Below are 22,317 nucleotides of genomic sequence, written 5' to 3'. Positions count from 1 at the left end.
TCTGTGAATTTAAAGAGCTACATAAAAATGAAGTACTATTTTATTTTCAATATTTAAATAGGCTAAATCCAATAAAAAATATTTCTTGGGGTCTTTCAGTCAGTACTGAACATATAAATGGGTTGATGCATTGCAGTTATTGTTAATATCTTCACTATACTGAAGATGTGAACAATCAACACCTTCTAAAAGTTGGAAAGACTTGCTTCTCATTAATACACTGGAGAGTTGGCAGTATGTTCTTATTAAAATGTTCCAAAAGTGTTCGGGGGGGTTTTTTTAACTTTTGGTCAGGTTGGAAGGTGTAAATCTTAATCCGTTTTTTAAAGGCCTACCTTTACTAAAGTAAAAATTATTCTGTTTTAACAATGGTTCTCTTCCAGATGGTGACAAGGCTGATATCTCTGCCAGTATATATCCAGACATAAACATTATTGCTGGAGCACTGAAGCTGTATTTCAGAGATTTGCCGATTCCTGTAATCACCTATGATACCTACTCGAAGTTTATAGAGGCATCAAGTAAGAACTGTGTAATAACTCACATCATTCTTTAATTACATTTTCTCCTAAAAAAGTTGTGTGTGAAATAACTCAAGCCTTTCCAAAGAAGTGGAAACACACATTTTTTTGTTCATTATTCTTTTACCATATGCATCCTTTAAATGACATGCTTATATTACTGGTGATCCGGAGCCATACCCTACAACTATTAAAAATAACTGGCTAGTATAAAACAGCCTAACTTCTCTTAAGTCAATGGAGCTATACCTTACACCAGCTGAGGGGCTGAGCTGTTGTTTGTTCTAATGAATGGTGTTTGCACAGATGTCCTAAAATATACAATTCTGCACTGAGGGGCAAAAAGCCGCCAACAACATCTCCTGTAACTGGGCTCAGCACTAGTGAAATCCCTAGAGACAGGGAGAGAAGAATCCCTTATGTAATCTACCAGCTACAGAGTAGCATTACAGCTATTCTTTAGCTGTTTGTGTATACATAGGGATGGAGTAGCTGCCACAGTGCTTATATTCCCATACGTCCATAAGACTGGAATGGTTAGTCTGCCTCACAGTGGCTGATGGGTCATGGTTAGTGAATCTATCAGACCATGACCCATCAGCCACTGTGAGGCAGCATGCAGTGAGCAGCTGCAGAGCCAGGCTTTATAGTAAGCAGTGGTGCACATTTTTGTGGGAGCTCTCTGCTGAATGGTAGATAATAAGATAGTACTGGTTCCAAACAAAAGCCACTGGATGAAGAAGTGGGATTTGCCTATATGCCTTCTTTCATGGAGCAGTATCACACACAAAAATACTTAGTTAGAAAAACTTGCCAAAACAGAATCACCCTGAACCTAAATTAGTGTGCAGTTCAATTCTGGAAGTGTTTAAAGAATAAAGCAATTTAAGATATGTAATCAGAAATATGCATTCTTTTAATAAACGTGCCCTTATTCATTTAGTACTATACTTGAGACAAACATGCATGCATAATAAATAAGCAAAATGTCCTAAACCAGCACAGTTTCCCCTCCCCTTCCACTTTTCTTCAGATGGCTGTTCACAAGCAATCTCATGCATCTCTTACTTGCATTCCCCTGTTTCTCTTTTGACAGAGGAATTCTTCAGAGTGGTTATTTATTTCATCTGAGCCCATTATTTATAAGGTCTTTTTGTCATGTCATCCTATCAGTCCTTTTAAGCAGTGCATAAGGTTTTGTAGTCTTCTAAGGTCTAATCTCTATACACGCCAAAGTTTTGCTGACAAATCATGTAGCAGATATAATGTTGACCTTGCCCCTGATTTATGATGCCACTATTTTCTTACAGAATATATAGCTTGCGATCAGATATTCTGATGTTGCCAGCTACTATGTTACCTATATAACAATCCTCATGTCACTGTTCTCTAAAAATTTGAACATGATCAGGAGTCGCATTCTTTTTTCAGTGTTATTTCGTTTCAACCCCACTACTGAATTTTCAGTATAGGTTTGTGTATTTGACCACTGCCTCCGGAAGTAGGATTCCATTTTCCTTGACAGGTAGTACCACATAAAACCCAAGACAAAAATCCCTCCAGGCAGAATATTAAAAACACTGTAAAAGGTAGCTCAGGTGCTGCAGGCAGGCATGAAAATAACCTGAAATTACACAAAGTCTGAGTTGCTGATCACTTTACAGATTAAGACTACTTTTCCAAGGATGCAAACATAGCTGTTATCATCTTAATTTGTACATTTAAAATGTATTCTTACAAGCACATTTAAGAACTAGAGTATATTATTTTTCCTGTAAATGATTCCATAGCAGTATTCTAGCTGTATTGCATGTTTACATGTGTAAAACTATAGTTATATTAATCCTGCTTTGTGTTTCATAGAAATCTCTAATCCTGATGAGCGGCTAGAAGCAATCCATGAAGTGTTGATGTTACTTCCAGCTGCACACTATGAGACACTTAGATATCTAATGATTCATCTCAAAAAGTAAGTTAATCTGCATGGAAAATAATCCTTGAACAGTTTACCTCTTCTTTCTTTGAAAAAGAGATGTCATATAAAGTATTGAGAGAGTCTCCATCACAGCTCAATTGCTAAAATTGCACTGCTACAAATAAGAATAAATGAGCAAAATTCATATTTTGCACTTATGCAGTATAGAGCCTTCCATTAGCAAATTTCAGAACTTCAAGTCAATTTTGTAACATCTCTGCAGGGTAGGTAATCTCTCAGATATCTAAAAATGATAGAAACACTGAGATTTTGGACAACTCACATTATCACACTATGCCTCTGTGTTCCCTCCTTGCCTTATTTAAACTGTGAGCCCTTTTGAAGTCAGGACTCTTTCTTATTACATGTTCCTATAGTGCAAAGCACAGTGAGGTCCTGATCTCAATCAGTCTCTAAATATAATGTAATACTAACAGTAAACAATGCTAATTAGAGGTGTTTATACACATGCTTTGGGAGTGGTGGGGGGGGTGCTTTAATTAGAGTGGCTCTCTCTGAGAGAGTATCATGTGTATCAGTGTCCCCCACACTGAAAAAATGGTGGGGTGCTTTAACTAAAGCACATCGAATGAACTTTAAGTGCCCCTGCCGCCATTTTTCAGCATGGGGACACTAATGCACGTGATGTTGAAGTCTACTGGCGTGCGGTCAAGCAGACTTGATGAATCAATTAATTGAGTCTGCTCCGATGTGCTGTAATTACAGTGTGTCAGAGCAGCCTCGCTGCATGTGTATAGATTCCCTAGGTGTTTTAAAAATACAATTTAGCTACTTTTTATTATAGTCACTCTATATTACTTTATTTTCTAAATTCTCATTCTAAGGAACTAAAGTTCAAGACATGTTTCAGAAGTGCTTATGTCCCATTTTCAAGTGTCTTCTTTCAGATTTTCAAAGATATTTAGACATATAAAGTACAAATAGGTACCTATGAACATCTTCAAAAGCACTTGAATAGGGTGAGTGCCATTGATTTCTAGGTTAGGTACTTTTGGAACCCGCTAAATATAGTACCTATCTGCACCTTTACACATGTATATACCTTGGAAAGTCTTGCCTTTGGGTGCTTCTGAACATTTTACCATGGATCCAAAAACCACCATAGATCTTGCCACCCTCAAATGAAATTTGAAATTTTAAAGCAGTCCTTCACTCAGGAAGCATATTAGATGAGCCATGTTTCTTTCTACTGGTAAAATTTCCATAGAACCTAGTCAGTTTAAAAATAGAAAGTAAAAAGGGGGAATAAGACTGTTCAGTACTATCATAGTGGAATGTCTGACTTGTTACATTGGTTATTTCTCTTATTTTTTTAAATTTGTTGGAACTCATAGTTGAACCAGGTCTCATGTTATTAAAATAAATAATTAAAAAAAAAAGACTTCAAATCAGTAAATGATTCATTAGTGCTTCAGCGTCTGAACAGGAGCAGATCCAGAGGAGGTACGGCAGTGCAGACACCCCCCTGCTTCTACTGCTGTCCCCAGCTAGTCCAGGTGCAGGGAGAACCCCAGAGCCACATCTGCTCCACTATAGCTGCTGGCTGTGGATGTACTGCATAGCAGGCTGGGCCATGGACTCTGGCAGTGGCACATAGGTTTTCCCTTTCAGTGTCTGCCCTCTGCTCTCCCATTTTCCCTCACTGCATTTCCCAGTGTCTGGGAGCAGGCCCTGGAAGAAGGAACATGTCTTGGCTAATACATGCATGGGAAGAGCCCCAAAGCTGATCATGACATCAGCTGCAAGCCTGTGCAGAGAGCCAGGCTGAGGCAGGGGGAGTGGCAGTAGCATGTAGGTTCCTTCCTCCGGCATGGGGGTCTCCAGCCATGCCTTGCACTCATGTCCCCCAGTTTGCGACATGGTGTGTCACGCGCCCCCTTTAGGAGATCCTGGATCCACCCATGCATCTCAGGTATTGAATGAAAAGTATTTTGCTCTTTACATCTTCAGTAGGATTCTCATTCCACCGAAGACAAGAGTTTCAATCTGTTTTTTTGTAATTGCATTGGAGTAATTTTTCCCCATGCCTTGGCATGTAGTGGGAGATGCTCCCTTTGGATCTGCAGAAATTAGATAGATGGGCACCCATCCTATAAGCATATATACTTTGATGGACCCAAAGAGAATGCCATTGGCTTTAGCGGAATTATGCAGGCACCAGGGTCTTCCTCCATGATTCACTTGTATTCTCAGCAGCAAAGTTTTTTGTTAGCTTAGAATGTAATTATGTTTTTCTTCCTTGGCAACCCCCTTTTCTTGTTGATGAAAGATTAGCTGTGCACCAGCGAGAAGGGCCTGCTTCAGCTGCTACAAACTACAGGTGTGCCAAAAAAAAGAAATCTGACTAATATGTCTCTCTCAAATACTAGTAATTTGCAAATGCTGAACTTCCTCCCATTTTCCTAATAATAATAATAGTATTTGAAGTGAAACAGGCACATTTCCGTTCTGAAGAATTTTTCTGGAAGCTATGCATGACAAAGAGGGAATTAGAATAAAAAATGGGTGTCTGTTGTGAACTGTACAGGCTGTTACATGAGAAACACAGAGTTCTAAGTCCAGCCCATAATTCTTATACACACAAAACATGCATTGAAGTCAGCAAGCCTTTTGTTTGTATAAAGATCATAGGATCACACCCTCTGCACTGGTATCATCTTTCAGTAAGAAAGAAACTGCAAATAGAGTACTGAATTATGTTATGCTCCCCTGGTTATGCTTCATTATTTCTGTGGTAGAAAGTGCTGTATTAAGCCTGGCATACTGTATGCTGTATTAATGCCAGGAAACTCTTATCATTTTAGACACAGTAGAGCTCCTTTTCTTCCATTTCATACATAAACTTTTGAAAAGTGTCTTCATTAAAGAAAGATAAAAGAAAACATTATCAGCCATGAAAACTGAGCCTTTTAATTCAACTGAACCAAACTAAAACAATTTAGGCCCCAGATTTATTTAATCAAATGCCATTGTTCTTTCTGGTGACTTTTACTCCTAGTCAGTCCTACTTTTACTCAGAGGAAATAGAATGTGATTGATAGCTTTTTACAATGTAGATGTGCGGGCCGGGAGTGGTCCGAGGCCCTCGGGGGCGCGCGGCCGGCTGTGGCCAGCAGCCCGGACACGCTGGGTCGGAGAATGCAGGCCGGCGGACTAGAATTAGGCACGGACACTTAGCGGTTGATTTAAGATTATTTTACTTACACCGAAGATGGTCACGGTGCAGGCAGGAAAACTTGCTTGAGTTGCGGTTACAGACAGGAAACAAAACAAAACTCGAACCTGCAGGGCACGAGAGTACGTCGCAAGGGGTTTTCGGCGATGGGAAGATAAACCTGCAGGACTTGAACCCGAACAGAGCTATGGATACACTCACACGAAGTTTGCTAGGCTCCGTGGAACTTGCGCACAGGGAAGGGGTTCATCGAGGGATCGTTCGGCGACGGGGAGAGGCCAGAGGTTGATCAGACCCCTGTAGCCTTCTTGAGATACACACTGGGTCTGATAGGCTCCGCAGCGCTTAGAGATCTTCACGAGATGTGAAGTTCTCCTCCTCCAGATGGTTGTGGAGTCCTCCAACTTGGGCGGAAACCGCTCAAGCCTCTTATACGGCTAGCAAGCCAATTGCTAGCCGCCATGTGGGAATAATTTAGAACTGGCCAATAGTGGGACACAAATTTGCATGCGAATGGCGGGAACTCCTTGCACCGTGCATTTCTCTTTTGCAACCTAGAAATGCACCCTGCAAAGAAAGCTACGAGTGGCGGGAAATAATTTAGCAGTGCCGAAGCGCACACAAACAAAATCACACCCTTGGGTTGTGACAGTAGAAACCCATCGTAAAATTCAGTCAAATTAGTTGTTATACTATTAACCATTTTATAGTTATGCCTTCTCTATGTTCACTCTCCTCCAAAAGGAAGCCCCACCCTGTGCAGTTACATAGATATGCTACAAGAGAGAAACCACATGTATCATTGGCCTCTCCACAGCTCTGTGGCAGACACAAGGGGGAATGGGAAGTTATGGGTCCACTTTCCTACAGATGCACCAACTAGCACACAGTGCATTGGGACATAATAATATGCCAGATGTCCATGCACACTTCTATCTTCCTAAAAAGCAAAGAAAGAATTGTGCTTTCTCAGCACCCTCCTAGGGCACAGATAGCCCTGTTGAAACTTTGCAAACACCAAAGGGTCAGATTCTTTGATCCAGGTACATCCTTTTTATTCCTGGGGCACTCAGGAATCTGACCACAGCAGAATTCTTTTGGCAGGGATATTTCTCAGACAACGCACCATCTCAGCTGGCTCCTATGCTAACTGTACTCCACCTCGACAGCAGTACTGTGCTGGCAGAGGGACACGTCAGATTTCACTTCAGTTAATACCAGTTAGTAACAAGTGTTTAGCCCTTTGGATACGAATGTCAGGTAAACCTAAATCTGACTTGATACACTAGGCTGGCAAAATTAGAAAATCAGGGACCATAAACAATTTCCTGAAAGCTTATTCACCTTCACTGGGCAGCATTCGGCACATGAGAGAATCTCGCCCTCAAATGGCAGTCATGCTTTTGCAGTAAAGTAGAAGTACTTATTTTAGTTGAAGGTTGGATAGGCAATGAGATATGAATGCTCATGCTCCTCTTTAAACTATGCATATTCAACTCCCAATATAGCAAGTGGGAGATGTAGACAAGGAATGATGGAAGGATTTGCCATAATATTATATTTAAATATATCTGTATGGCAACTGAAAATGCTCATTCTGATTGTTGTGTGGTCTGGAACTTTTCTGGTCTAAGTTGAAATGCCAAATAAGTGGCAAACAAAGTTCCCTGGGTGAATTTGATATCTTTTATTAGACCAACCCACATTTTTCTAAAGTATTCTAACAAAGAACTTAGTTTATCATGTTGCCAACAATTTTCCCATGTTCTGTGGATGCCCATATCAGATTGTGTGCATGTAGGAGAGTATCAATCCATTTATCTTTATTCAGGATTCCTCCTTTCTTTCATTTAAATTACTTTTGCCATTGAATTTATGGGAAAAACAGCTGCTTTTGGTACAAATGCAAAAAGAGTGTGTTTTTTACATGGTTGATAAAATGTCAGTTTATAATACTGTCATGCCTTTATGGGTGATATATTGTTTCAGCTCATTAAACACCTATTGTTATTTCTAATATGTCAATTTAATACCATATTATGAAAATAATTTTCTTTACAGAGTTGGAGTCTCACACATACTTCCAATTGTTCATTACTTCGGAGTGATTATCTGTGGCTAACAGCACTTACTTGAGTCTTTACTTACTGAAGCATTTGAGATCATAACTAAAATTCCCAGAAAAAAAGCAATGCATTCCATTACAAAAAAACAAAGCCCAATGCTTTTTCTAAGTTAGGCACAATAAATGATTTGGTTACACTTTATAGTACAGTGATTAATTTCAGAGGTAGTAAAATGTCAGTTCTTCAAAAAAGAAGGAACTTGCTGTAGCTACACATATGCCTCATGCATGCAAGTCCAGAATTTATCTGAGAAACAATGTCCACCAGGCCTATGCATGCAGCCTGTTTCACCTTGTGCCCCTGTGTGAGAATATAAAGAATGGAGTAGCTGCAACTCTCCCTTGGTTTCTTCTTACTGCTTCTGGCTGTATTAGGGAATGTGGTAAGTGTCCAGCCCACTAGCTTTGGCTAAACTTTCTAGTAAATCTTCTAAATAGTTTTAGAACTCTCCTGATAACCTTTAATTTTTTTACCACCATGATCATTTCAACCTGTTTAGATAAAATACAAATTGCTGAACTTTACACGTGTAGAACTTGCTGTGCTGTGGGCTCCTTAACCAACTCTAAACCTGTGGGCTTCAAGCCCTCTGGATCTTATAATGGACCAGTCACTTAAAAATTGAATCTGACATGCCTATTCTGTCCAGGCGAGTTGCACATAGTGAGCAAACATTCAGCATGACTTCACTTGCATATGTAAGTCATGAGATGTGAAAATGAAACTCCATGTTTTTCAGCAATCTAAGGTAACATTTGTTTGGACCCTGAGTACACTAGCTCTAAGATCCTGCTTGTGGACAAGTCAGCATCATCTATAGTCCTAGCTTGCAAATAAGTTGCACTGAAGAGTGGTAGAAATGAGAAGGCTCTGGGGAAGGACTAGCCAGTGATACCCCAGCACTGAAACAGACTTCACATCAACAACACTGAAATAAGCTCTAATACTTCCAGTGTCAAAGTACAGAATTTAGGGGGACTATTCTGAATGCAGAGATAGAAACTCCAGAAGTAGCACGGTGTTCTTCTGATAAGAACACAAAACTTCCTGAGATACATCCACTTAGGGCCCAGAGACTGCTTAGGATAAGGAGAATATCCTTTTGAACCAAGATCCAAGATACCAGTTTGACAATTCACCCTTTGCATTGACACCAACGCAGTGAACTGAAACAGTCTTCAGTGCCAAAGTACCCACTACTCTCAATAGAAGCTACAAAAAGCACTTGGAGACAAACTACAGTATTCTTCTTCTCTACATGTGGAGCTAGAACTAGTCCTCTTCACTTCTGGAGCGTACATTCTCCCTACCTTCAATAAGAAAGCAGGCTGTCATGAAGTCAGTCACCATGGAAAGGTTCTACTTCCTTTATTAAACATAGCCATCACCGGTTTACCAGCACTTGCACCAACACCCAGGAAACCTGTGGTATCCAGATCGTATATTACCAAGGTTTCACCAGAGTGCACCATTTTATGTGTCAAGCAGCTGATCTTTGCACACTCAAGAAAGAGAAGAGGTCACTCTCCCTATTAGTGTCTGTTGCTGGAGTATCTGGAGGAACCAGATCCAAGAACAGAGCAACAGCAGGGCCTCATATCATTACCAAAGCCTTCTCTTGTATTCACTTTGTCATAAATTGGTATCCTCAACAACATCAGTATTAGCACCTGACAACTTCAAGTCTATTCTTCTTGTGTAAACTGCAGAGACTCTGAAAAAAGAGATAACAATGACAGAGAAATCCCACAAATTATTTGGTATCTTGTTAGCTTTTGATCCAATCTCGACTATTCTTTCTGTGATTGATGGACTTCTTACCCAGCTAATACGTTATAGCTAGAGGTCTACATAAATCTTAGTAGACTTACCAATTTTTGTGGGTTAATCATGGCATAAAGAGCAAATATTAGGGACATCTTGCAGAAGTACTTCGGCAGCCCCACCCCTCAACACTGATTGGCATTGGAGTCCTGGGAGAAAGGAGGGATGAATTGCTGAACACATGGAACAGTCAGCAATTTGCCATCTTAACTGTTGTCTGCCCTTTGTACAGCCCCACCCCTGAGTGCTGATTTGAGAGGCTCCAGGGGGAAGGAAGGATGAAGAGATGGCAGTCATCTTTTTTGCTGTCCTTTGTGCTGCCCCGCCAGTTGGGCAGGCTGCAAGCATGGGCTGCAGCAGCAATTAAGACCTCTGGCTCCCACTAGAAAGCCAGCATTTTATTTTTATTAAGGTTTTTGTTGTTGTTGTTTTGTTGTTGATACTATGGACTTTTACTATGGATTTTGTAGAAACTGTGAAATCTGCAAAACCATGGTTTAAGTAGACCCCTACTTATAGCAGACATTGACCATGATAAAACCTACTGTGAATCTGGTAGAGAAAAGGTTCCATATAACATGAAGGGTACTTCTACTCTTGCCCAAGTATTTCTACCCTTGCCTGAAGCCAGGGTCCTAAGATGTACTGGCAGAATGAGAAAAAAGTTGGTGGAATCATTCAGGATCCTTATTGTTGGGGGTATCTTTACTCAATTTATTTGTAAGAAAGTCATATTCCCCTGCTTCTCAACAGCTGTGATTTATTGATTGCCAGGACTTACTAGCCAAATCTGATTCCATTATCCCATGTGACCGCATGGGAAATATAAGAGAGATCATTAAGGAAAATGTTCAATAAGGACAAGTGCAAAATCCTGCACTTAGAACAGAACAATCTCATGTACTGGTACAGGCTGGGGACTGACTGGCTAAGCAGCAGTTCTGCAGAAAAGAACGGGGGGTTATAGTGGACAATAAGTTGAATATGAGCCAACAGTGTGCCCTTGTTGCAAAGAAAGCTAACAGCATACTGGGCTGTATTAATAGGACTGTTGCCAGCTGATCGAGGGAAGTGATTCTTCCCCTCTGTGCAGCACTGGTAAGACCATATCTGGAGTACTGTGCCCAGTTTTGGGCTCCCCACTACAGAAAGGATGTGGACAAATTGGAAAGTGTCCAGCAGAGGGCAATAAAAATGGTTAGGGGCCTAGGGCACATGACTTCTGAGGAGAGGCTGAGGGAACTGGACTCACTGGCTGGGGAGAGAGATTACATATAAACAAGTTTAAGTGATCAGAAACTGCTTTAAACCTGTAACAGAACATAAGTTCAGTGCATATAAACCAGTTTCAAAATGGCTGAAACTGGTTTAAGATAAACCTGGTTGAATGTAGTATCAGACTTAACTGATTTCGGTCAAACCAGTTTATGCAATGTCTGTCCCAGACCCCTTCCTAGTTTAAGTTAAACCAGAGTCCCCCAGCATCCCATATGCTTTGGAGCCCTGGGCCGGGTTTGGCTGTGCTGTCTGCTCCAGAGAACAGATCTGGCCCTGTCTCTCTGCTCCCTAGCTGGAGCTCCAGAAGAGACTGAAGGTACAGCAGGGTCTGCCTGGCTTCCCCCTACCGCCCCCCACTTGCTATTCGCTGCCCCTCCCTCCAGTGCATTTAAGGAGGCAGAGGATCCATGTCTGTCTGTACCTGGATGATTGGCTGACCAGAGACAGACCCCAACAGGAGACTGCAACAAATTTAGAATACAGTATTTACCTGTTCTTTCAACTAGGAATACCAGTGAACTATGAGAAACTCTCTCTCTCCAACCATAATGACATTAGTGTCCTCATATGGGAACATAGTGGGTCACAGGTATAGTCCTGATGGACACTGCTGTTCAAAGAAGTTCTGTCTTGCATACATGTACTCAGAGGCATAATAAGAAGAGTTGGTGCCCTGGGCAAACTCTGCAGGAGAGCAATAGGTGTTCATGCAGGTTCTGAGAGTGTTGAGGTAGCACAAACGGTTCCAAGAGCTGGGCAGGCACCAGGCTTACCCTGGGAACTCCTAAACATTCCCCACTGACCTGTTGCTGTCAGCTGCTGGTTATTGCTCTTAAAGCAGCAGCAGCAGCAGCTGGGGACTGTTTTGGAGATTCTGGCATGGGGCCACTCTTGTTGCTGGGGCAGAGACTCCTTGGGGATGGGGAGCGATTCCAGTGCCCCTCCTAACTTGGCTCCTAGGGCAGGTGCCCTTCTCAGCCACCCCTGGTTACTCTACTGCATGTGCTGATTACAAAACCTTTGAGTCACAATACCTGTAAGGTAGATAACCCTTCCTTACATTGTACTTAACTTGTGATTGTTCTTTTGGATAAAGTAATAACCCCTAGTTCTTTATAACTGAAGAATTAACCACATGACTGAATGTTATTTCTAACACTTTTTTTTTCAATATCCAGACACAGCAAGTACAGTCTTTTCTACTACACTGTAATTATTGCTAGTTATATAGTGAACCTTCCACGTATGTGTATGAGTGGCCTTTAAAAGCATAACTCTATGGTAACTTAATCATACATGCCATGTAACTACAGTGGGGTTACATCACTGTTTTAAAGTGTAACCAGAACTTTTAATACAAAAATGTCTTTGTCTATCAATGCTTGAAGTGAAATAACTCTCTAAAATTAAGATACTATATATTTTTTTCTGATAAAAGAAATGACTCTTACTTCATTTCTCCTTTCTCAGGGTTACCTTGCATGAAAAGGAGAATTTTATGAATGCTGAAAATCTGGGAATAGTGTTTGGACCTACTTTAATGAGACCCCCAGAGGACAGTACCCTCGCCACACTGAATGACATGCGGTACCAGAAGCTAATTGTGCAAATTTTAATAGAAAATGAAGATGTCTTGTTTTAGACAAAAAGAGAAGTAACTTCATAGCCGTAGCTTTGAAATAATCCATTTAAATGAAAACCAATTTCTTTACAGTTTTTTTTTTAGAAGGAAAAGTTACTGGGTCTCACCTCAGTTTCTGCAGTATTGCAGATGAACGCCAAAATGTTTAATAAAGCTTATGTCTCATAGACATATGCCTCTTTTTTAGAAAGAAAAAGGTCAGAAAAGAATCCTCTTACCTTGTGTCTTTTGCCTTGCTTCATATGTATATGTGTTTTGAGAAGTTGCAAACGAGTTTATCGTTAACTTATTAATGAATGCAAAATGTATTTTAATATGGCTAGAGAAGCAGAAAGGTACTTAATCAGTGTTACTTGTATACAGCTATACATTTCCCTCTCCATAAGGAATAATTATATATGTGTCATGAAACAGAAGCTATATTATAAAGATATTTAACTTCAGTTAGCAGAAAGAATGGCATTTTATTTTAGCAAACTATAATTCAATGCAGTGCATTGATTATTTTCCATATATTTTTCCTCCCTTTTTTCTATGACACATTGAAAACATCTTCCATTAGTACCATATTATCCTGACATACCTCTTTTATTGCAAATGCTTTTAAGGAAACTTCCTACGTGTATTCTAAATTTCTTTGGAATTTTCTTTTACATTTTAGATACTAGCTTTCTAAGATTGTATTATACTCTTGTAGCCATTCAGTATCTTTCCATATTATCATATTTTTTCTTCCAAAATGTGATATTGAAGTTTTCAAAAGTCCTGGTGATAGTATCAGTTTCACATGCCAGATCTTTCTTTAAATACAGTAATGTGTAAATTAAGTGAGGCTGGGACACTGGATATTTTCTGGCCTTGTTGAAAAATTAGCACTTTTTTGTTAATTAAAATTTTTTGTAAGAATCAGGTTATGTTTTTGTCATGTTTCTGTATTTATAAGCGTACAGTAAATGCTGAAAATGTAGGTATTTCTCTTGAATGTGCTTCTTGATGGTTTGTTTTTAAAAACAAGAACATGTACAAAGCATTGGAGCTGGTAAATCTAATCATTGAAAAATATTTTATTTTTCTCCTTTCACAAACATTGACCTACAGAGCTCATAGTCTAACTGCAATTTATTCTTAATATTAACTTGTTTCTCAGCACGAAATTTTTCTACAAGCATAGCAAGGCAGTATACTTTACTACCAAACTGAATTTTCATTGTGAAAAACTATAATAATCTCTCTTCATGATTGTATGAGTCACATGTTTGGTAACTCAGTGATATGGTTTTCTGAATTATTTCAGGGAGCACATGTTTCTATTGAAACTGAAAAATGTGTGTAACTATAATAATGAAGGAGGGGCAGGATGGGAAAACTGTAAATTTTGTTGTCCTCTAGAGAAATAACCAAGGGCTAGATAGTAAACCCAGATTGCAGTGCAAATGCTAAATAATTCCAATTTGTTGATCCTACTATAGAGCCTCTTAAAATGTACAGAATTATTTGTTGTAGGTTATGTACTACTTAATACTGTCATAAAAACGATCTGGAAATGGTTTTATTTTGTGAAGTGAAATATGCTTTGTAATTTATAATAGTGTAAATGGAAGGAAAATTCCATTAAATGTGTTAAGAGTTCTTGTGTCTTGTCATTTTGACCATATGGCAACCTGCCAGAAGAAAATCAATATTTATCAGCCCTTCTGATACTACTAGCCTTCCAGATATTGCTAAAAAGTTGACTATTTGTAAAACTTTGAAATAGTACTACTGACGATCAGCAGTTTCAAATTATTAGTGAGATGCTTATGCTACTCCACCATGGTATAAACTTAAATATACACTTCTTTATTGAGCTGTATCCCCAGACTTCACTGCTTAGAAGTTCAAGTAAGCAAAACCCAAGACATCAATCTAATCACCTATAGACAGAATGTACCTTCCAAGTAGTGGAATCACCAAATCAGTTTTCTGTTGGCACTGGATTTAGGACCCAACCTTTGTTCCAAGCAAGCACAACCCTCAGACTGACCACTACCTTTCCATTCAATAATAGGCAAATGTACTGATACACAGTAATAACAACAACAAAAAAGCAATACAAACAATTCTATATATCTGTCAAATCCTAGGGCTGTCATCAAAGTCAAAGTACATCTGGCCAGGACACAGGCTTCACTCTGAGGCTCTCTTAGGTTCCAGATGTCAGCATTGCATGTCAGCATTCTGGAGGTGGGATGCCAAGGCCCACAGCCCCCTTCCAGGGGGCTGTCTGAGATGGTCTGCTGGTATGCCCTCAGGCCATGGTGGCCTCGAGGACCCTTCCCAGGGAATGGGATGGGAATGGGAACCCCTCTCAGGGGGGAGAAGGAGAAAGAATGGGGAGGGATGCAAAGAAGAGAAGGAGGGACCCAGGGACCCTTTGTTAATCTCAAGTCTCTGCTTTTGTATTCTCCTTCCCTCCTGATGACTCCTCATTCATGGCTATCTCTGGATGGTTGTCTCTCTGGGGTCACACGTCCACATAGCGTTTTAGGCCTTCTCCTAATTTGGTCTGTTCCCCCAAACCTAGGACTCAGCCCCTCTCCTGCTCTGAGGCCTTGTTGATGGTGTCACTTATGTTATGGGACAGTATGATACATACTTCCTTGGTTCCCAGGCTTTGTGTCCTTGTTGTGTTAGACAACCTGGTACACGCCCCCTCAATTCTCAGGCTGTATCCATCCATTGGCCTTGTCGTGCTAGACAGGCTGTCTGCTTCCAGGGCTATATGGAACTGTGTATGTGAAACCCAGGCTCTTACAAATCAGTTAGCCCCTCCTGCCCATCTTGAGCCCTTATAATGTAAATATCTGTACCTATAAGCCAATTCCCAAAAAACAGACCTTTAAATACCATTTTCAAGCCAACCTTTTCCACATGCTTATATGTAAATAAGTGTATATGATTTAACTTCAGTTCTTTTCAGTTAGTCACTGTAGTTTGTTTGTTTATTTTTTTCTGGAAAAAACTATTCTTGGTGACATTCCTGAGTTGGCATAAACGTGAACAAAGGCCTGTCCTGTTCTTGTTCCCCTAGTCTTCATATGCAGTAAGACAGTACCTTTGACATACCTTGTTTCCTGAGTGCCAGCTACATGTAGAAGAAGATAGTACCTTCAGAAGTATCAATGAAAATTAGCTCTGAATGAAGAAGGTCTCTAATTTATGTGATAACATTACTTGAAAAAGAAAAGAACTGGAGCAGAGGGAGAAGGGAGTGCCAAAATGCAAATCTGGAATTGATGGCTGGTTTCTGTCTCAGCTGATTGAAAGATAGCTCCCACCTATAGAATACAAGACTCCACTCCAGTCTCTTTGTTCTTACATTCCCAATTCTGATTTTTTTAATGCAAGCAAAATGTCTGTGAAACAATATTTGGCAAAGCAAAGAGCAAGGCATATACAGACAGCAGTGACGTGCTTGAGTCCGCATAGATCTAGGTCCATCTGAATTGTACCAAGTTTCTTGCCTTCCTTTCACATAATATGGCAAATACAGTAGTGTATGGCAGATACAGCTTCTTGGTCCCTGCTAAAGAGCAGTGTAGTTTGCAAGATGTCCCAGGAGGTTTTTGTGTGGCTCCTCCTAGTTCCCTGTTGGACCATCTCATCTCAAGGATCCCTAGGCACAGGTGAGAACTCTGCTTTCACAAAAGTCTGTTGGGAAAAGGTTATTTTGCCTGAACTTTTCCTGGTTCCCCATACATGCTCTGGCAGTATTAGTGGCTCTTGACACATTGTCTCCTTATTTCTGCCATTCAGACATTTGTCGTGACTTCCACTCACATGACAGCTGCTATTCCTCACGCAGGCCCCACAGCTCAACCACTGGATTCCTGAAAGGCAGCAGACAGGGGCAGCAGTAATGTGACTCCCTGCAATATTAAGGTAACTTAGACTCAGATAAATTAGCAAAAAAAATTGCACTTTCCTTCCCTGTGTTCTTTGGGCGTGTCTTATCAGTTTGTAAATTGTATGGGTTTAGTAGAAGATGTTGAAATTTAGTCTTTAGTCCTCAGGCTTATAAAGTTCATCTGGTGGCTGTTTCAGAGAGTGGAGACTTGAAGAGGTGGTTGTAAAAGAAAGACATTACAGACGATACAAGGCCTAGTTTTGAACTCCGGTTCTGTACCAGTGCAGTTGGGTTCAAGGTGTAGAATTGGGCACATTGCTCCACATTGAAAAAGGATGGATTAAGTCCCCAGTAGGACTAGATTTTCTCTTTTTCCTTCCTCATACAGTCGAAAATACAATTTGAGCACATGGGTTTATCTCAAGACACATGACCCCAGTGGGGACTCCAACCACTTCTCAATTAGTTCTGCTGAAAAGCAAGGTATATTATCCAGGAACAGAGCATAGTGCTAATGTGGATCTGCTTCCTGCTTCTGTTATTCAAGCTAGCACAGTCTAAGCTGTGGAGACAACTTAGGAGCCAGGCTTGGGTCTCCCAGAAGATGGAGCATGGATGACTGGTGCCCCCTTAGGGTGGGCACATGCCCCCCCAGCAACCAGTCAGCAACGGGGAGGGGGGTCCCCCACAGCCAATCTCACCAACCAGGGGTTGCAGCCAATCTCACCAACTGGGGGGGTCCCCCCTTGCAAAACTCACCAACTGGGGGGTCCCCCCTTGCAAAACTCACCAATGGGGGGTGGGGAGGTCCCCCATGGCAAAATTCACCAACCAGGAAGCAGCCATGGCACTCCCGGAAGTGGCCGTGGTGCTACACCCAGTGCTCCCACTCCCCAGCCAGCGCCTGCAGGGGGCATACCAGTGCTCCTGCCACCCCCACTCCTCCCCCCCTGCTCATCACCTAAGTGGAGAGCGCAGCCTATCAGGGGGTGCACATGCACCCCCATGCACCCACTACGCATTGCCACTGAGATGGAAGAAAGAGGTCCTAATCACTCTTAATCCCCACTGCAGCTATAGTTTTAATCCAAGCCAAGACCCCAGGTCTTCGCAGTTCAACAGCCAGACAGGTACCAGCTAGTTTGGACAATAAAATCAAAGTTATAATTGGGAAACTGCTGAATCCATTTTAAAAGGAAGACTGACCTGAAGAGTGCTAGAGAACACCTGATTAGAGTCCAGAAATGTTTGTTTTGGCTTTGGGTTTTATCCCACAAGGTTGAGGATTGTTCCACCCATCAGCAGAGGGACATTAAGGACCAGAGTGGATGCTGAGGCACTGCTAAACAGGTAAGCGTCCCCATGACATGGTGGTTATGAGAAAGATGACCAAAAAATCTTTCTTTAAAAATTCTTTGTTCTCTCAGTGTGAGAGTGACAGTTAAAGTTTGATACACCTTCCCCAGATGACTGGGTGGGGTGGGGGTCACACCACAACTGTATGTGCTGAGTTGCTAAGGAACTTGATGCAATTTGTATGAAAATGGCAAAAACTAACGAGGACAGGCAGTATGTTCGATATGAGCCAAATACATGACAATATTTTGTGTATATGCATTAAGTTATTTATATAGTTTCCATTACCACAGTATCTGGCCAGGTCTGGTTCCTCTAAGCCACATCCTTAACATTGCATGCAGCCTTCATAACTAGGGAGTCTATTACAAAAAAAAAACAACTCCCAGTCCACAGAGCCTCTGGGCTCCAAGACTGGCAACCCATTGTTGCACCCCCCAAGTCCACACTGAGAGAACAGACATATACAGTAGCTTGTAGATCACACGTTTCCTCCTGAGACATACCAAAATACTGAGGAGCCCCTTCAGAGTTCATTCCACTACACATGTGAGATACAAGACCGTTCACATAACCTCCATGAATTCTGCCTGTCCCTCATACTCCTTTGAACAATGAAACTGTGCTAGTGTTTTGCTTTTCCTACAGAGAAGGGATGAAATAAACCCATTTATGTATCAAGAAAATCTAGTTAGATCAGTGTATCATTGATCTGACATACACTAAAAAGGATCAGGGTCGGATTACTTTCCTATTTCCATTACATAAACTCTGGAATGTGTGCAGAAGCAGTGTAACATGCGGACTGCTTGCTTGCAAAAAAAAGTTTTCCCTGAATATGCCGCACTCTAGAGCAGCCAAACATTTTCAAAGGAGGGAGTAATGGTAGTACCTTCAGCTTTTATTTCCAAAGAAGTTGTTTCTATGTAAACACTAACCTTTGTAACAATCTTGGGTAAGACAATATCTCATGACTGACTTTCACTAGTGACTTTCACACGGAGATTTTGATGATCTTTGTGTGCAACCTTGCATACACATACAATTTGCTTCCTTCCTCAACTCCTTCTGCATCTTCACAGCAGTGTTTCCTTCCAAAAAAAATAATTATAAATAATTTCAGATAGCATGTTCCTTTTCTGTAAATTGTTTTGAGTCTAGCAACTGTACGCTCTTAAGAGTAAGAAATCTCTTAGAAACAGACTTGAATCAAAACCCCACACATGAACAACATGGGGATGTTTGAATTTATCTTAACCCATGCAAGCCTATAATAAGCACAGAAGAAGAATAGAACTAGCACATCATATTTTCTATGGAAAACTCTATTACTTGTAATGTATAATAATATAATGTGGTAATAGGTCAGGTTATGTGAACCTGTAACAGAAAGGCTGTGTCCTTCAACAGTGCTTCACCAATAAAAATCTGAGGGTGTTTGTAGTCCAAGAGCATGTCTACATGAGGCAGTTGCCTAATTAGCTCCACAGTAAACATCTAGGCATCTACATATGTGGCTGTATTAGGCCACAGGAAACTAATTAACTCCACAGCAGGTTAGTACCTGTAAATAAAAGTACTATCCTGCTGCAGAGTTTTTTTCTTGCATGGCAATGCACATGTAGATGCTGCCCCATCTTGCTGGGGCACAAGGGGCTTCAGTGCTCGGGCTGCCTGCCAACTAGCCCCTCACTGAAGCACTCTCATGCCCCAGCCAGCCCCTTCACAGCACATTGAGCCAGATCAGAGCCTCCTGCCAGCTGGGGCTGCTCTGATCTGGCTCAGTGTGCTGCAGTCTTCGGCGCACATGTAAACGTGGCATGCAGGAGCAGAAAACTCTGGCACAATATGCACCAGAGTTTATTGCTGCGTATTAATATGCATATGTAGATATGCCCCTTGTCTCCTAAATGCCCTTTTCCTATGCGCCACCATAAGAGTTGGAACTTGGAGAATTACTTGCATTTTTGTTCCTGTATTTGAATGTTTTGGGGCCAAGAACAGTATATTCTCAATGTAAGACACTTGATCCTGAAATTCTCTTTTTCCATAGGTCGGATGGAGCCTGAAGTCCTGGTCCTACAAATATTAAAACACGTGACAGTTGCTGACTGTTAGGAAACGATGCAAAGCCCATCTTTTCTCTTACATAGGTGTGTAGTTTACGTTCTGGGAGAGTTATGTTGACATTAGTTAATATGACGTAGTTCTGTGTGTGTGCATGTGTGTGCACTTGCATGAGCTTCTGTGCAAATCATGAGAAGCATTTTATAAAGAAATAAGTATGCAAGCTTAGAGTCTGCCATTTGCCCTTTTTCCTCAGTAAGCCATACTCACTAAGGCCTAAATGTGTGATCCTCCTGAAGGGAAATATTGTGCCCTAATAAAACACAAAATAATCTTTGTAGACTTATTAAGAGGGAAAGTGGGGCTGCAAGGTAACATCCAATGGCCATCACCAGCTCCTCCATGTGACCAGCACAGTATGGGACATGGTAGTATGTGGTCAGCCAAAGGAAGGAGGTAGTAAAGGACAGATGTTCTACATGGCACATTTCTTCAAAAAAAACCCTAACCCTTCCCTTTTTAACCCTGAAAATGTCACTTGAATCCCCTCAACACACACTCCTTTCCTACCCAGGCTTTCCAGTTCTTCAGCATGTGCATACGCTTAACTTCATTATCACAAGTAATCCCACTGAAATCAGTGCATCTATTCAAAGCAGAAAAGTTTAGCAGTGTATATGTGTTGGAGGAATCAAAGCCCTAATGAGCCCCATTGGAACTATACACAGTTCTGGCAAGACTGCCAGAAGCAGAAAACACTAATCAAAATACAGCAAGGAAGCTGGTGATACTGCTCATGTCAGTGAGAAACTAATGGTTAATTAGACTTTATGGCTGAGATCTATGTAATATTTTTACCAAAGGATCATAGTCTACATTTCATTTTCTAAGCCCATCCCTTGTCTTGTCACCCCAAAAATTGGAATGATAGGACTTTACTGATCCTTTTGGTGCCAAGTCTGGGTTCTAGTAACTTTTCCTTTCCTATGAACTTCCTTGTGGCCTATTCACATGGCTCTAATTCAACCATGCATGACAGTAACAGCAGTAAAACTCAGGTGACAAGCATTGATTAACTGATTCTCAGCATAGCCACAGATGTAGGCAAAGGTTATTTCCACTTTTCTGATGAGTATACAATGACACAGAAAGTTCAGCAACTTGGCCATGGTTATACAGCAGCCCAGACTGCTGATTCCCAGGCTACTTTAATAACTGTATTGTCCTTGTCGTCTGACTCTTAGCATTTTAACCGCAATCATTTTTTTTAAAGAATGCTGGTGAACGATGGAGATAATTATACTTTTCTTTAAAACTACAAAGTATTACTCTTTGTGGAAACGCATGCACTGTGCCCACATGCGATCCATGTGAAATGCTGACTCAGGATCTATAGCTGTTGTGGCAATTACCTGCTAACACAGCACCCATTGTTTGTAGCTCTGTATTGTATTATGCGCCTCTGGAATACTTTACCTGCACTAATCCGTAAGGCTCTTTCTACCTTCAAATCCTTTCTCCAAGACGCTGCAAAATCTAGAAGGAAATCTGTCTCCCAATGACAATAGGCCTTGTGACGGTTTGGCATATCAAATAGTTGATAAACCTTGTTGAAAATGACATGCTCTTGCATTTAATACTTTGTACGTGCTTTCTTATTTCCCAGACCTTTCAGCTGCCTTTGTCTTGATCTCACTCCTGCAACTAGGCCATCAGTGAAGCTCTTCAGAGCCCACATGCATGGGTTCTCGTTGCAAGGCCGACTCGTTCTATCCTGCCAAACCTATGGCCACAGAGGCCCTGCAGCCAAGAGGCCATGCCCCGCTTGCCCCTGCCGCCTGTGCCATGTTTAAAGGGCTCTATGCAGGCAGGGAGCCCCTTCCTGGCAGAGTGGGAGAGGAGTTCCTGGCTCTGCTGCCTCCCAGCCCCAGCGAGGAAACCCAGGCACATGCTGCCCTCACCCTGCGACCCCCATGGCGCAGCCCATGTGCGTGCAGTCCGGTCCTGACTATTTTATTTCAGCAAGTTGACACCAAAATTAACCACAAATTTGATTTTTGGGGGCCCCAAAAAACTGTGGCCTGGCCCTGCTCATAGCAGGCTCAAGGTCTTCCACGTTGAGCAGAGAGGAGCCTGCCTAGGTCCCTACACAGCACGGGTGGGGATTGAGGGGACCTGCTGTGGGTTTGTATAACTCGGTTACACTGTAAGCGTGCGATAAGGGTGAGGTGCCACCTTCGCCCCACTGAATCAGTCATAATCCCCGAGCTGTGAAGCCAGAATCTCTGCCTGCCCTTGTTGCCCAGATGATAAGATATCTGGAGATGAAATTCCCCTCCGTCACTGCTGGTGATGGGTGGCAAACCCCTTCCCTTCTGCTCTGCTCCCGCTGTGTGCTGCGCTCTCCCCCCGCACGAGCCCCGGCTGAGGGGAGCGGCCCCGGCCC

At 41.6% G+C, this 22,317-nt stretch overlaps 1 protein-coding gene across 2 annotated transcripts in view; it reads left to right on the top strand.

Annotated features, from left to right (window-relative positions):
- Positions 1 to 14,191, top strand: part of CHN2 (chimerin 2) — a 95,044-nt gene extending 80,853 nt beyond the window's left edge. For both annotated transcript variants that reach the window (XM_025198941.1, XM_006019591.3), the window contains exons 5-7: positions 384 to 521; positions 2,385 to 2,490; positions 12,391 to 14,191. In XM_025198941.1, the coding sequence (XP_025054726.1) occupies positions 384 to 521; positions 2,385 to 2,490; positions 12,391 to 12,562 (416 nt within the window). In that variant the 3' untranslated portion in view covers positions 12,563 to 14,191. The remainder of the gene's footprint in view (positions 1 to 383; positions 522 to 2,384; positions 2,491 to 12,390) is intronic.
- Positions 14,192 to 22,317: the final 8,126 nt, after the last annotated feature.

This window comes from Alligator sinensis, unplaced genomic scaffold (assembly GCF_000455745.1).
Source record: "Alligator sinensis unplaced genomic scaffold, ASM45574v1 scaffold29_1, whole genome shotgun sequence".
NCBI classification, from domain to species: Eukaryota; Metazoa; Chordata; order Crocodylia; family Alligatoridae; genus Alligator; species Alligator sinensis.
Note: the sequence above shows the minus strand (reverse complement) of the source record. Positions and strands in the feature narration are given on the sequence as shown.